Raw genomic sequence first — 17,500 nt, 5'->3', positions numbered from 1 at the left:
TCGGCTGGGTTAAGGAAAGGGGCGACTGGGTCATAGATGCTCACAAAAATGAGGCTGAGATGCAGAGATGTACACTGCAGCCTTTAATGGATGACACACATAAGACAAAGTGCCTAAGAAATGCATCTGAGAAAAAGAAAATGCATAAAAATATAGCCCCCGGTACATATTTCTCAGTTCTCAAATATGTAGCCCTGGGCACATATCTCCAATGAGCCTGAGTTGAAAATGACGGGACTTTGCACCAATATTTAACGCCTTAAAAAAGCATGTTTTTCATTGTGCACTTGAAATAGCTGGAGGTGTTGCTGGAGGTGGCACCGCAGAGAACAGAGGTAAACATCTTATAAACGTATTGTTTGGCAAATGTACTATTTTAATTTGCTTCAGGAATTAATAGACGACTTGAAACAAACGAGTGACTTCCATCAGACAGTCTGCAATCTGTTCTGCTTGCGGATAAACTGTCAAAAACTCAAACAGTTGTCAAAATATACTTATCGTCGACTCTCTTAAAGACAGTGGGATATGGCTTATGTATGTAAGCATATGGTGTGCAAACTGAGAGGATGGATGCGGCATACAATATATGTTCTGAAGTATTTCACCTTTGCAATTAAATATTGTTTTTGTCACTGTTTTGACAATATGCCTATTAATTAACCAATGAGTAAATAAATCAATAGGCCTAAGTAAAATTTAACTATAATTTAATTTGTTGTGTATCATGAGTATCTGTTATTCTCTATATGTTAAGAAAATATCGAAAAAATAATAATAATCCTAAGTGATAATAATCCTAAATAATAAGTTTGCATTTGAAAACACTATCGGTTGGGTTGGTGGAATATAGTCGCTCGCAGAAATGCATGTAAAAGGATTTAGTCATCTAAAAAGGGTATTTTTTGACTATTTTGACAATATGCCTTTTATTTGACCAATAAGTAAACCAATAGTTCTAAATAAAATTAAACTATATTTTAATGCATTGTGAATCACAAATATCTATTGTTTTTTTAGCGTCTCCACATATGTTAAGAAAATATAGGAAAAATAATAATAATAATGCACGGTCTCTGGTTAAAGTAGATCAAGTGCGTCTTAAGGATTATCTCTGCATATGTGCCACTGATTTGTGCTGCACCTATTGTGTATAGGTCGATATGTAAATATTATGTTACATTACATTGCATTAGTTTGTGCATTGTCTTTAAAACATGTGTAGAATTGTCCACTCCAATCAGGAAAGCTTTGGAATTGTGTTCTCATGCAAACTTGGGAAATTCAGTTTTATCCCATGGAACCCTGCTGGGCTCAGCTTGAAGGAGTGACCTGGGTCTGTCCGTAAGGGGCCGGTGCATTGTGGAATTGTTGGTGGTCGAAGGTTAGGACTATGACAGCCTGATCGTTGGGCACAGAAACTGGCTCTTGACATGGAACTGAACTTTGGTGGTTAATGATCGCTGAAGAACGCATACTGAGACACAGCCATTGCATTTTGAGAGTCACACTACTAAATTGGTTGCCATTTCTAATCACAAGCTATTTGAACTTACACGCGTTTACCATATCACTGGTGCAATATGAAAAAGGTAAGAACTTGTATAATTCAATAGTCCTATGACCAAACTGCAAAAAATACTTCAGAAATAGTCAAATTAAGTTAGTTATTTATTAAAACAATCAAAATAAACTGTCAATGGGGTATGTAGAATAGTTTAATTTAGTGGATTATTTGGCTTACTCCATTGGCAGATCGTTTAGCTTGATTAGCACTTAATTTTGACTTAATATTTCTGAAAACAAGACCAGACTTTATTTATTTATTTTGCTTGTCTAGAAAATTCTTCTTAATTTAAAACGTTTTAAATATTTGAACTGGAATAAAGACAAAAACTTTACTTCTAGTTAAGTTTTGGGTGCCAATATACAGTTACTGCTCCTGTAATTTAATCTACCGTTTGTGTTTATGCATCTTTACATATATAAAAACATTGTGTTCTTCAAAATGGAGGCTTGAACATCTGCTTGACTTGATCCATATAGCATCCTATAAAGGTTCAGTTATATTTAGACCACCTGAAATAGTGCGGCACTGTGGGTATTTCAGCTCTTTGTCATTCTTTTCAGGGCAAACATGCCTCTGTTTTATGTAAATTAGTCTTCATGTACTTTGCGCCTATATTCCTCTCTTCTTTATTTAACTTTGGTTGCGCGTCCGATTTATCATTGTCAAATTTGTTTATTTCAGTGAATTGGGAGAGCTGTGTGTCCATCCCAATAATGTAGTTGAGGTCACTTTCTGCCTTTTCAGATGTATGGAGCTCAGTCTATAAGTCATATGACATAAAAGCACTGCACGGTTGATCAAAGGTTATTTTCCTGCATATTCTGTCAGTGTGTAATCAAGCCAGAGTCTGTGGTTGTTTTTTTTGCTATTTCTGAATTTTGTAAAAAATGGATTAATGTAAATTTACACACCTTTACACAAGTAAATTATTAGACTCAATAATGGACTAAAAATCTGCGCATTTCTGCGCAATCAGATTCCGTGTGGGCCGAGTAATCAGTAATAAATCTCCAGCAGCTGCATTCAGATGGAGCAGTGTTCACTGCACTGAGCCATGCTTCACTACGCAAAAAAATCTACCCAATGTATACACAATTAGGGGTGGGGTTTGGGGCCACGCCTCTGTTTTAAAAAGTCCTTACAATTTCATACAAATCAATTCCTACAAATTAGCCACTTTTCTAACGAAACGTCAGATAATAATAATAATATTAATAATAATAATTAATCATTCCTTACATTTATATAGCTATTTTCTGGACACTCGTTTTACACTTTTTTGGGGGGAAAGGGGGGGGGGGGATCTTCTTATCCACCTTCAGTGTGCAGCATCCTTCTGGATGATGTGATTGGCGCCCATATTGCGCCAGACAGCACACCACACACCAGCTGATTGGTGGAGAGGAGACAGTGATGAAGCCAATTATTATACGAGGATGGTTAGGAGGTCATGATGGACAGAGGCCTGTAAGCAAATGTGGCCAGGATGCCCGGGTTAAACCCCTACTCTTTTTAGAAATTGTTTACCTTATAAAGCCCGCAAAAAATTAGTAGAGAGTACATTTCTGTCTATAATGGATTATGGTGATCATCTCTATATGCATGCAACCGCTACCCTATTCAGAAAATTAGATTCTGTTTATCATGCAGCAATACGTTTTGTCACAGGTGCAGACTCACGGACGCATCACTGTATTTTGTATGATTCCTTAGACTGGTTATCTCTATATCAAAGGAGAAAATTACATCTGTACTTATTTATCTTAAAGGCTCTTTTAGGTAAATTACCATCCTATATTTTTAATCTATTAACATTTCACACCAACAACCAACACACTAGATCTGGTTCATGTATTCGTCTGAGAGTTCCAAGGGTACTATCAGAACTTGGCAAACGTGCTTTTTCCGTTTACGCTCCCAGGGCTTGGAATGACCTGCAAAATCATCTCAATCTTGACACTCTTCCGACTCCGAGTACTTTTAAACATCTTTTATACAACATCTTAAAGGACACCTGCAATTGTTTTTTATGAGCTGATGTTTTTAAGAATGGTGATTTTGTAATTTTGTGGTATTGTTTGTGATTTTTATATGAAACTTTATGTGCTGCCTGCCATCGTGACCAGGTCTCACTGGAAGAAGAGACAGTACTGTCTCAATGTGATCTCCTGGCTAAATAAAGGAATAATAATAATAATAATAATAATAATAATAATAATAATAATCTTGGGATTTTAAAACGACCACAGAGAGTCAGGACCTCGGTTAACGTCTCAATGAGCACATGTGCTAAAACACATTGACTTTAGGCTCTGGATGTTTCAGAGCAAACCTTACACAAAGACAGTCTCAGTGATATATCCATTAGTTTATAATGGATTAGCACAGATACAGCAAAACAATGCAAACCTCAATGCAGGAAAACTGGAGAACAAACCAAATGAACTGTATATTGGAGCGGTAAAAACCCTGGGGGAAGTGATTATAGCTCACATACTCCGTCCCATCTTTACATTTAGCTTCATTTTGGAACTTTTCAAATACTGAGATGCATACACACCAGTGTTAGATAATGATGATACTATTCTACCTATTGGTTCAGCTAGCAACACAATGGGCTCTATTTTGACGGTCCATTCGCAGAGCAGAACGCATTTTTGATCATTTACGGACGGGAAAACCTGCTTTGCGCCATGGCACATGGGCTAAAAGGGTTGAGTTTATTTTCTTAATGAGTTATAAGTGTGTTTTGAGAATAAACCAATTAGAGTTTCATCTCCCATTCCCTTTAAGAGTCAGCTGCGTCGCGCCATAAGCGCATTCGCTATTTACAGGACGCAAAGTAAGTCTAAGTGGAAAAACTGAGCATTTCACAAGCAAACAGTTAACAGAAAACTGTTAAACAGAGCATCTACTGCGTGAGAATGAGAGATAATGGATCACTTTCACTTTTGCTCTTGGATAGGGAAACCTTTACGCGCAGACATCAATTAGTCTATAAATAACTAATTGTGTTTGTTAAGCGCAAATATTTGTTTCAAAACTATTTCTAAATTCAGTTCTAATTTCCAGCAAACAAATAAATGAACAAAAATGACCAAGTGTGGTCAAAATACTGAGTTATTTCCAAATACACATGCTGTGCCCTATATGATCTAAAACCTGACAGGTGGGCAAATCTAAGCTTGTTTTTAATAAAACAAATATACATATGGATATAATAAATAATACTGTTAATAATAATAACATTATACAAAAGCAAATTGTTATGAATGAACTGAAAAAGCCTCCCGAGATGAAGAAGACATAAAAGCAGTGATTTTTCATATTTATGTAGGCTAGAAAATAATATGTTTTGTAATATTTTAATCCTTTATATTTATATCCTATATCTATTCTTATTATATACTATATATATCCTTAATATTTAAATGTTTTCATATGTAAAGATATTTTTCTATTGCTCTCTTGTGTGTGTTAAGCAGTGTGTAAGCGAGGCGCAACTCTGCGCTGGAGTTCAGACCAGGTTTGTTTTGGTCTAATGAAAAATCTGTTATAGATTCTCAAAATAGTGACGCGCCAGCGGTCCACCTCAGAACGCCTTACTTTTTAGACCAGAACGCACAAATGAGCGCTAATGCATTTGCTATTTAAACAGTGTAGCGCAACGCCTCAAAACCACTCTTGCGCCAAGCTGAAACTACCAAAAGACTACTGCGCCGCGTCTTGCGCCACACTGCGCCGGGTGTATGATAGAGCCCAATAAGTCAATCAGTGACAATGAAAACCGTTTCTGTTCATATGTGTGGTTTTTTCTGAAAGTACTGATGCGTATATTTCTATAGCATGTCTTTTAATTAACTTTTTATTTATTTATTTATTTATTTATTTATTTAAGCAAGTAAACAACCCCCCTGCAATTCTCCCGAGACATGTAAAGGACATTTTTCTTAAGACTTAGCTGCTCACAGACCTACTTTCCTCCAGTCATTTGTAAAGGCATTGTTAATGAAAAACAAAGCGTCCTCTATGAGAGAGAGAGGACAAAGTGAGACCGGTGTACACAACACACGTTAGATTACACACATTAGATGAATGTTAGTCATATAGGAAATGTTTGAGAGTGGTATAAATCTCACGGCACGCACACACAATCACTCACATCTGCATTAGCGCTTTTAAACAGTTGACTATTCATCCAGAAAATGAATCGTTCATCATGTAGAAAACCATTGCAGATCATATGTTGTTGATACCAGTCGAAGACACAAATGTATATTACAGCCTCCAGTGTTGCTGGTTTGTCTTAACCTGGCAATGTACAGTTGAAGTCAGGATTATTCGCACCCCTGTTCATTTTTTTCCCCAATTTCTGTTTAACGATGAGCACATTTCTAATCATAATAGTTTTAATAACTCATTTCTAATAGCTGATTTATTTGATCGTTGATGACAGTAAATAATTGTGACAATGGCGGTGGTGACGACATGGAGACAGATGGGATCCAACTGCAAGAAGTTTAATAGTTATTAGCAAACAAATCCAAAACACCAGGCTAAATCGTAGTCAAAAAGTATGCAGGTTCCTAGTAACAAACAGAGTGTCCACCAAGGCAATCTAGTCTTTCAAAAATCAGTAGTCAACAACAACATGTACATCTCCACATGTGAAAGTGTTGCTCCTTATGTTTTCATATAAGTTGTTCACAATACTGATCCATCCACAGAATTTGTAATGTAGTCAAGTGTGTAAACATTTATGCCTCGTTTCCACTAACTGGTACAGTACGGTTCGGGTCGGGTTGGTACGGGTCACCTTTATCAGGCTTGCGTTTCCACCACAAAGGGTAGCCTTTTTGGTGGACGTGGTGTATGACAAAGTTTAAGTCGACGTCATGCTCTCTCGAATAAATGTTCACATATCATAATGAGCAGCACTTCTCACAAAACAGATGCTTTACACACATAAATACTTGTTTATAAATGTGTATTGATAAGGGCGACGCAGTGGGTAGCACGTTCGTCTCACAGCAAGAAGGTCGCTGGGTCGCTGGTTCGAAACCTGGCTCAGTTGGTGTTTCTGTGTGGAGTTTGCATGTTCTCCCTGCGTTCGCGTGGGTTTCCTCTGGGTGCTCTGGTTTCCCCCACAGTCCAAAAAAATGCTTTCTGGAAAAATCCCGAAACATCCTCGCCTGTGTGAACAGCGCTTTTTTTAATTTACCGATAAAGTCTTCCGGAAATTTTCCGTATATTTACAGGTATCACTGTGTGAAAGGGGGGCTTATTACTGTCATGTAGGACTTTTTGCCTTAACACTCTTCCAATAGCCCTTACTTCATACTCGCATCCTGGGCTTAATTTAAGCTGGAACATGCCGGATCCAGATCTGGCACCTCATTTTACCAATCCCCCTCCTCAACTGCCCTCCTCCCCTGTCCGCTGTTCACTTTCACTTTCTTTCTTATTCAGATTAAGGCAAGTAATTACATTACTGATCATGTCTCACTAGGGCTTCCACTCCTAATGAGTGTTTTTTGTGTTGTAGATGTTGGTGACGACTCCAGAGAAGTGGGATGTGGTGACCAGGAAGAGTGTGGGCGATGTGGCTTTATCTCAGGTGGTCCGGCTGCTGATCCTGGATGAAGTTCATCTCCTGCATGAGGATAGAGGGCCTGTTCTGGAGAGCCTGGTGGCCCGGACACTGCGCCAGGTAACACATTTAACATAAGATATATGATTACACTCACCGTGGAATGATTAAGATTATTGGTTTGTTTTTGTTTTTTAAATTTTTTTTTTTTTAATGCTCGAATGCACCAACTTGATCCAAATTGACTGAAGCCTTATGCAAAAATCAGAAACTGAACTGTTCTGAATTAGTGTTTGTTTGTTTGTTTGTTTGTTTTTTTTCTGCTCATTGAGGCTGAAATTTAATAATTATCTTGGTTTCCACAAGAATTCATTCATTCATTTTCCATTTGACTTAGTCTCTTTATTCATCAGAGGTTGTCACAGCAAAATGAACCGCCAACTGTTCCAGCATATGTTTTAAGTAGCGGATGCCCTTCCAGCTGCAACCCGTCACTGGGAAACACCATGATAATAAATTTATCATTTAAAATTTATTTATATTTGATATATATATATATATTTACAAATATTTATTTAATTATACTTATTTTTTTATGTATGTATTTTATTATTATTTTTATTTATTTAATATATATATATATATATATATATATATATATATATATATATATATATATATATATATATATTTTTTTTTTTTATTAATTAATTAATTATTTATTTATTTTTATTTTTTATTCATTTTTATTCTTTTTCATTTTTTATTTTTTATTTATCTATTTATTTATTTTAATTAATTTATTTTAATTTATTTTTTATAATTTCAAATTTTTATTTATTTGTTTATTTTTATTATTTTTTAATTGTATTTGTGTATTTATTTATTTTTTTAAATTATTTTTCATTTTTACTTATTTATTTATTTATTTTTATTTATTTATTTATTTATTTTTATTTACACACAATTTTTTTCAGTTCATTGTGGCTGAAAAAATGATCAGATTCAAGAAAATAAAACTATTAAAATAGTAAACATTGCTGTCACCATATTAGAATGATTTATGAAATATAAAAACTAGAATGATGCTGCTGAAATTCACCTTTGCTATTATGGAAATACATTACAATTTTAAAATAATATATATATATATATATATATATATATATATATATATATATATATATATATATATATATATATATATATATATATATATATATATATATATATATACAGTTGTTATGTATATGTGTGTAATATATATGTGTAATGTATGTGTGTCATACACATAAGCTTTCTGACCCTAAACATTAAAATGGCAAGGTTTATTAATAATATTCGAGTTTAAACCGTGTTAAGGCTTGCACTTTTAATTTGAAGACACTTTTGTATCTATCCAAGGGTGGTGTGGTCACACGGTGGGTCAGTGGTTAGCACTCACAGCAAGAAGGTCACCGGTTCGAGTCCCCGCTGGGTCAGTTGGCATTTCTGTGTGGAGTTTGCATGTTCTCCCTGTGTTGACGTGGGTTTCCTCTGAGTGCTCCGGTTTCCAAACACATGCGCTGTACAGTTTGAGTGTGTGTGTGAATGTGTGTATGGGTGTTTCCCAGTACTGGGTTGCAGCTGGAAGGGCATTCCCTGCGTAAAACATATGCTGGAATAGTTGGTGGTTCATTCCACTGTGGCGACCGCTGAAACAGAGACTACGCTGAAGGAAAATGAATAAATGTGATTAATGGTTGTACAAGTCACTCATGATAAAAGCAATGTGGATTTTCATAAACAAATATTCGAATATGACGTGAAAATTAATACTGATTTTAAGAATCTAGAATTAAAATAGTCAAATGGATTGTAAGATTTATGTTGGTATTTGTATTGTGTTAATATTACATTATATGTGCCTTATTATATATTGTAGTAGTCGAGCCTTTGTTTCGTTAATTCATGTTTCATAATTAAATCTGAAGGTCAGCGGTGAGTGAAATGTGTGAATTCCAACATGCGTCCTCGTTTAATATCTCAATACTGGTTATTACAGCAGCATAAAGTTAATGCTGGGATGCAGAAGTGTGTGTGTGTGTGTGTTGTGCATGCGCAAGGGCCAAATAAAAATTTATGATCCGCATAAGGTGACATTATGTCCAATCTGGCCCTCAACCTAAATCGAGTTTCACACTCTTATTTTTAAAGCTTTTGGCATGCAGAAAGCTCAGAGCAAGGAGGCAGCGTCGCCTTTTCCACTGGTGTCCTAGAATTAATTACCTGAAAGATATAAATAATAGCCGAGTAGTTTGTTGGTTCACTGTTTTGTGGTCCAGTTCCTGGGTAATTTCCTCCTCCAGTGGATGCGTGTGTATGTGTGTGTGTGTGTGTGTGTTTATCTTAAATCTTGAAAAAGGGGTAAAATAGGTGCCCTTTAAAGTTAAATATGATGCTGTTTCTTATGCCAGAATGCTTTTGAAATCCTCACACAGTCACAGGCCTGAAAAATGCATGCAAATGACAGACTCAACATTGTATATCCTGTGATGTGACAACTGCAAATGATCCTATTGCGATATATCGATGCTGATACCATATATTGTGTGTGCAGCCCTATGAAACACACCATTATGGACTCTCTGGTTACACATGTGCTTTTTGAGAAGGTACTCTCCAGTGTTAGTTTTCATACCTTCTGAAACATCTTTGAGAGTCCCCCGCTGGGATATAGGAACAAGTCATGTGTGTGTATGTGTGTGTCTGGGTGTGTGCGTGATTGATAGGCTCCCCGCTGATGATGATTGACAGCCGCCCCGCACTAGAATCACTCTGGCCATTTGGGATATTAGTGTGATTATGCAAATCCTGACAGCCGCAGAGACGACAGCCCACATTACGGGGCGTCCCATATCCGCGTTCCGTTCTGACGAGCCGCAGTCAGGTGTCAATCACAGCAAATAAGCTCAAGCAAAGCCCACGTCTGCTCTCTGTGACAAAATACACCACTAAACCACCACCACCGTAATACTGCCCTTCAAGGCACTGCCAACGGGCATGCTGTAAAAAAAACATCCTGGATGTAAATTGCATTATGGGATGTTGATCTCTGCTCCGGCCACTTTTGATGTGAAAATTCAACTCTACATTTTTAAAAAGTGACTAGAAGTTTTAAATTAGATTAGATTTAGATTAGATTAGATTCAACTTTATTGTCATTACACATGTACAAGTACAATGCAACGAAATGCAGTTTAGGTCTAACCAGCAGTGCAATAGCAGCAAGTGCAGGATACAGGAATAAGTTATAAAGTGCAGATATAGGAAAACTGTAGTGATATTTACAGATGGATGTACTATGAACATTATATATAAATAATATAATGTGTAAGAAATAGGTAAGTCTGTAAAGTAATAGATAACGTGCTACCAGTTAATGACAGGGTTTCTGTAGCGTACTCATGCTTACTGACAACTAGGCTACGTTATTTAAGGGCATTCGTTATGACATGGATAGGATGAAAACTGTGTTTCCTTTTTAATATAAAGATATTTTCTTTTGGTAACACTTTATTTTGATGGTCTGTTCGAGTAAAAAAAATAAAATAAAAAATACTAATACTACTAATACTTCCCTTCTTAGACTTTACAGACCTGAAACTTGCCTTTAGTACTTATTCATTGTTGCTCTTAGTTGTGTAAATTGCTTCCTTGTCCTCATTTGTAAGTCGCTTTGGATAAAAGCGTCTGCTAAATGACTAAATGTAAAAATGTAAATGTATTAGTAGACCGTCTGCTTAATATCTGCTGATACAGCTCCGTTAACTGACTATAAGAAACTTTGCATGTACATGTCAAGTTACACTAACCCCAACCTAACAGTCTACTTATAATCTAATGAGAATTAGTTGGCATGTAGATGCACTATTACTTAAATTCAACAAACGACCATCAAAATAAAGTGTGACCTTTTCTTTTAAATCTAAATGTATATATTTTTAACCAGGGTTGCTTATTAAACACTCTCATCTGAACTTTCCACGAGTAAGACGGAGAAAACGAAAGCACACCAGCACCGAGGAAAAATAAGATGCTCGAGACATAATCTTTAAAATAATGACATATTAGGAAAAAAAGTAAATATACGACAGAGGTTTGTGATACAATAAATACATCTTTATTTTCCACGGAGCGAAACAAATCATCCACCAGCACAGTTCCAAATAGGTATTGAACACGTCACCATTTTTCTCAGAAAACATACAATTTTTTTCTTCTTTTTAAAATATTTTCCAAATGATGTTTAACAGAGCAAGAAAATTTTCACAGTATGTCTGATAATATTTTTTCTTCTGGAGAAAGTCTGATTTGTTTTATTTCGGCCAGGATAAAAGGCGTTTAGAATTTTTTAAACACCATTTTAGGGACAAAATTATTAGGCCCTTAAAGCTAAATTTTTTTCTCGATAGTCTACAGAACAAACCATCGTTATACAATAACTTGCCTAATTACCCAAACCTGCCTAGTTAACATAATTAACCTAGTTAAGCATTTAAATGTCACTTTAAGCTGTGTAGAAGTGTCTTGAAGAATATCTAGTCTAATATTATTTACTGTCATCATGACAAAGATTAAATATATCAGTTATTAGAGATGAGTTATTAAAACTATTATGTTTGGAAATTTGTTGAAGAAATCTGCTCCCCAGTAAACAGAAAATGGGGGAAAAAATAAACAAGCGGTCTAATAATTCAGGGTGGCTAATAATTCTGACTTCAGCTGTATCTCTAAAGGGGCTCTTGACTTGAAATTTTCCCCAGATGTTGATCACAACTAAATAAATCCGTATATGCAAAGAAAACAAATCTGGACTGAACCATTCACTGCTTATACTTCACTTTGCATATTTGGCAGAGCTAAAAACAAGACAATTTCTTCCATCGTGGCTAGTGTGGCGCAGATGCTAGAACCCGCCTTTATGCATGCGCGACATCGTAAATTGTATGGCAAGTGTAAGCGAATGAATTGGATATGGGTCACGATTAAAACAACGTGTAAACGGACAGGCAAACAAATCAGATATAGGCAACAAATCGGAATTGGGAATCAAGACCTGACAGTGTAAACGGGGCCTTTCAGAGAAAGAAAATCAATCTGTAGAATGGCCCAGCCAATCACCTGATCCAAATCCAATGGAGATTACCAAATAAAGCTCAGATTTGATAGACAAGACCCACAGAAGCATCGAGATTTTGACACTCTGTTGTAGTCTGTGAGAAACTCACACCTGAGCACTGCATGAGACTTTATTCTCCATATGAGAGGCGTCTTTAAGCTGTCATCACTAAACAAGAATTTTATATGAAGTGTCAAATCATTTCAGTAGTTTCTCCTTGTGTCTTTCTGTTTTTGTTACACATACCTTTTAGTTTTGTTTTATGTTTATGTTTGTATTGTTGGGGTTTTTACTAAAATCAGTTTTAATGCCATGTTAGCAGCTCCTTTAGACGCATTATTCCCAGGAAAAAGCATCCAATACTTATATCCTCTGCTCTAGCCTGAGAGTATAAGTCGTATTAGATTCATAGTTTGATCTACTGCAACATCTGAAATAGCCAAACAGAGGATTCTGTAGCTCAGAATACATTAAATACTCCTCAAAACACTGAACACTTACATGCATGGTATTAATAAACTAGATGCAATTAAAACAAATGCATAAATAACTTACACAAACTAACCCCTGATCATCAATGTAAAATTCACACACTGTTTACAATGCTCATTTCTGCATTAGTTAGTTTTGTCCTCCATTATTTGAGCTGAGAGGAGCTTTCAGTAGTGGTGTAAAGTGAAAGGAAATGAGTCCGCTGTTTACTGTCCATGCTCTATTCGTTTGAAGTGATAACTGATACCAGTTCGCGCTCCTCTCACAGCCAAACGGAGCTTATTATCTCTCAAGATCACACCGCTGCGCTAGATTCTCAATGTCAGATTTAGTTTCTTTTGGCAGCGCGGGATGAAATCTTTGCACTTAATTTCAATTCTAAAAGGTAAAAGATAACAAGCTGGTACTTTGCGGGCGCATGTCACGGTGACACGCCGGGGTAGCTGGAGTGAGTTAGAATATACTCAGTCCTGATGGCGCCCACATTTACTGAATTAAAGATGTTCTGCTTTGAGGTGTTTCTGTAGTGATGAAATAATAACACAATCCGATTTATTTTTTTGTTCCGTGCTTACAAAGCTACCCCGTAAAAAATGCTGGGTTCCTCAAACATTTGATCCAGCACAAATCAATTACGTCAACTTTATTTTAAGTCGATTGAACATAAAATAATTGAGTTGTCTTGAAAAATCTTAAGAATTGCCTTGATTTAGCTCATATTAAATGGTATATTATTATTCAATCATTCATTTTCTTTTCAGCTTAGTCCCTTTATTAATCTGGGGTCGCCACAGCGGAATGAACCGCCAACTTATCCAGCATATGTTTTATGCAGTGGATGCCCTTCCAGCTGCAACCCATCGCTGGGAAGCACCCATACACTCCCATTCACACTCATACACCATGGCTAATTTAGCATACCCAATTCCCCTATTGCGCATGTCTCTGGACTTGAGGGGGAAACGTGAGCACCCGAAGGAAACCCACACAGACACAGGGAGAGCATGCAAACTCCACACAGAAATGCCAGCTGGGGCTCGAACCAGCGACCTTCATGCTGTGAGGTGATCGTGCTGCTCAGTATGCCACCATGACGCCATTATATTATCATATCAACACTTTAGTGACCAATAGACTCTAGCTGCGTCCCAAATCGCATACATATGCACTATTCTACGCCATTTTGTAGTATAAATAGTGTAAGTAGTGCGTTCACATTGAAAACTCTAACAATTTGGGTATGCTAAATTGGCCATGCACTTAAATTACCTGGATGATGCACTAATTCAGCCGCTAAAATGAAGTGTGTAATGATGGACACTTCACTTTTAGAGAATCAGCTACTAATAACTAGTGGCTTATTACCTGCACGTTATTATGATTGAAGCCCCGGTCAGATCACACGATTTTTATTGTCCGTTACAAAAGTCACTGTGTCAGATTATGCGGTTTAGTCTTGAAAACCTTCTTGCCCCTTTATTATTCTTGTGTTCGCCACAGCAGAATGAACCATCAATTTATCCAGCATATGTTTTATGTAGTGGATCCCCTTTGAGCTGCAACCCATCGCTGGGAAGCACCCATACACTCCTATTCACACTCATACACCATGGCTAATTTAGCATACCCAATTCCCCTATTGCGCATGTCTCTGGACTTGAGGGGGAAACGTGAGCACCCGAAGGAAACCCACACAGACACGGAGAGCATGCAAACTCCACACAGAAATGCCAGCTGGGGCTCGAACCAGCGACCTTCATGCTGTGAGGTGATCGTGCTGCTCAGTATGCCACCATGACGCCATTATATTATCATATCAACACTTTAGTTAAGTGACCAATAGACTCTAGCTGCGTCCCAAATCGCATACATATGCACTATTCTACGCCATTTTGTAGTATAAATAGTGTAAGTAGTGCGTTCACATTGAAAACTCTAACAATTTGGGTATGCTAAATTGGCCATGCACTTAAATTACCCGGATGATGCACTAATTCAGCCGCTAAAATGAAGTGTGTAATGATGGACACTTCACTTTTAGAGAATCAGCTACTAATAACTAGTGGCTTATTACCTGCACGTTATTATGATTGAAGCCCCGGTCAGATCACACGATTTTTATTGTCCGTTACAAAAGTCACTGTGTCAGATTATGCGGTTTAGTCTTGAAAACCTTCTTGCCCCTTTATTATTCTTGTGTTCGCCACAGCAGAATGAACCATCAATTTATCCAGCATATGTTTTATGTAGTGGATCCCCTTTGAGCTGCAACCCATCGCTGGGAAGCACCCATACACTCCTATTCACACTCATACACCATGGCTAATTTAGCATACCCAATTCCCCTATTGCGCATGTCTCTGGACTTGAGGGGGAAACGTGAGCACCCGAAGGAAACCCACACAGACACGGAGAGCATGCAAACTCCACACAGAAATGCCAGCTGGGGCTCGAACCAGCGACCTTCATGCTGTGAGGTGATCGTGCTGCTCAGTATGCCACCATGACGCCATTATATTATCATATCAACACTTTAGTTAAGTGACCAATAGACTCTAGCTGCGTCCCAAATCGCATACATATGCACTATTCTACGCCATTTTGTAGTATAAATAGTGTAAGTAGTGCGTTCACATTGAAAACTCTAACAATTTGGGTATGCTAAATTGGCCATGCACTTAAATTACCCGGATGATGCACTAATTCAGCCGCTAAAATGAAGTGTGTAATGATGGACACTTCACGCACTCAACCACCGCAGGTTTGCTCACGTAGCGGAAGAGGCGGAGCTATCGGGCGCACATGTTGGATAACTTTATTTATTTTGGATGGTGAAAGCTAAATTCTCCTATGAGAGTGATTATAGCGCCTCCCGATGGTGAATGTGGTTATAATCACGGCAGGTATTATTAGATAATTCGGTCGTTTACTGATTTGCCAACCGGCAAACGTGATCAGGGAAACGGTTTGAATTTCCGCTTAGTAAACAAACATTAGTGTGCCATTTGGGACAGAACTACATACATATACTATCCTATTGAGTGTGTAAGTGCAAAAGTACATAGTGCATAGTGTATAGAGTGCCATTAGAGATGCAGCTACTAATAACTAGTGGCTTATTACCTGCACGTTATTATGATTGAAGCCCCGGTCAGATCACACGACTTTTTATTGTCCGTTACAAAAGTCACTGTGTCAGATTATGCGGTTTAGTCTTGAAAACCTTCTTAACCCTTTATTAATCTTGTGTTCGCCACAGCGGAATGAACTGTCAATTTATCCAGCATATGTTTTATGTAGTGGATCCCCTTCGAGCTGCAACCCATCGCTGGGAAGCACCCATTCACACTCATCCACTATGGCCAATATAGCATACCCAATTCCCCTCTAGCGCATGTTTCTGGACTTGTAGGGGAAACCGTAGCACCTGAAGGAAACCCACACAGACATGGGGAGAGCATGCCAACTCCACACAGAAATGCCAGCTAGTGGTCAAATCAGCGACCTTCATGCTGTGAGGTGATCGTGCTACTCAGTGCACCACCGTGATGCCATTAAATGATCATGTAAAGACTTTAGTGACTAATAGACACTAATAACTAGTGGATTATTACCCGCCTGTTATTATGATTGAAGCCTCGGCCAGATCACATGATTACAAAAGTCACTCTGTCGGATTATGCGGTTGAGTCTTGATAAAATCTTGACTTACCGTGGGCAGCTAATGTGCCAGACTACATGTCGCAGAGTCTCTTTTATTATTTCAGCAAACATACTCATTCACTGCACTCTAAGTGTGCTTTCACACCTGCCTTGTTTAGTTTTATTGAATCGCACTAGAGTTCGTTTCCCCTTTTGGTGCGGTTGGTTTGGGCAGGTGAGAATGCAGCAATCGTACTCGAGTGCGCACCAAAAGCGGACCAAATAAGCGTACCGAGACCTGCTTGAAGAGGTGGTCTCGGTACGCTTTCAAACGAACCCTGGAGCAGTTCGTTTGTGGTGAGAATTTGATCCGTACTACAACAGGTCCAACCGCAAACAGTACTGCACCTTTTGGACTAATCCAGCTGCCGTAGGCCGATGCGCTGTGCATTATGGGATATGAAGGAAAATATTTGTTGACAGCGCTTTACCAACAGAGAGTGAAAAACATTACCTGATGGATCGTTGGTAATATTTCCGCAAGATGAGCATGTCGCAGTTTAGCTAAATTAATTCACGCCTCCTCCTGAAGTGACGAGTGATGCATTAAACACTGTTTTCCAGCCGCAGCCGCGCTTCATTTACGTAATGTATAGTTTGTCTAAAGCAGGGATACAATCAGTCAGCGCAGTTGCCCCTTCATAGTAAAAGGTTTTGTTTACCTGCGGGAGTTCATTGGCATTTTCCCGCACGTGAATTCTGACCAATCAATAAGCAGTTTCGGAACTATGTTCAAAAACATCTGGCCAATGAGAGATGTGGATTTTGTCAGATGACTGCATTTTGGATTGTTTCAACTGGTTCGGTCCAAAGCCAGCAGTGTGGTGTGAAAACGACCCAAAGACGGCAGAAGATGCAACAATGCATCATTTATTACCCTTGGTGCAGACCAAATGAAGCGAACTACAGATGTGAAAGCACCCTAAGTTGACCAACTATGACTTGAAACCTGGAAATGTGAAAAGGGTCTACACCTAAACCCAAC

The 17,500-nt window shown here is 37.8% G+C and overlaps 1 protein-coding gene across 2 annotated transcripts in view; it reads left to right on the top strand.

The window, feature by feature from the left end:
- Window positions 1–17,500, top strand: part of ascc3 (activating signal cointegrator 1 complex subunit 3) — a 263,272-nt gene that overhangs the window by 111,629 nt on the left and 134,143 nt on the right. For both annotated transcript variants that reach the window (XM_087286373.1, XM_087286372.2), the window contains exon 11: window positions 7,116–7,280. In XM_087286373.1, coding sequence (XP_087142499.1) covers window positions 7,116–7,280 — 165 coding nt within the window. The remainder of the gene's footprint in view (window positions 1–7,115; window positions 7,281–17,500) is intronic.

This window comes from Danio rerio, chromosome 16 (genome assembly GCF_052040795.2).
Source record: "Danio rerio strain M-AB ecotype USA chromosome 16, GRCz13ab, whole genome shotgun sequence".
NCBI lineage: Eukaryota > Metazoa > Chordata > Actinopteri > Cypriniformes > Danionidae > Danio > Danio rerio.
The sequence above is the reverse complement of the archived record's forward strand: the minus strand, read 5'-3'. Positions and strand labels throughout refer to the sequence as shown.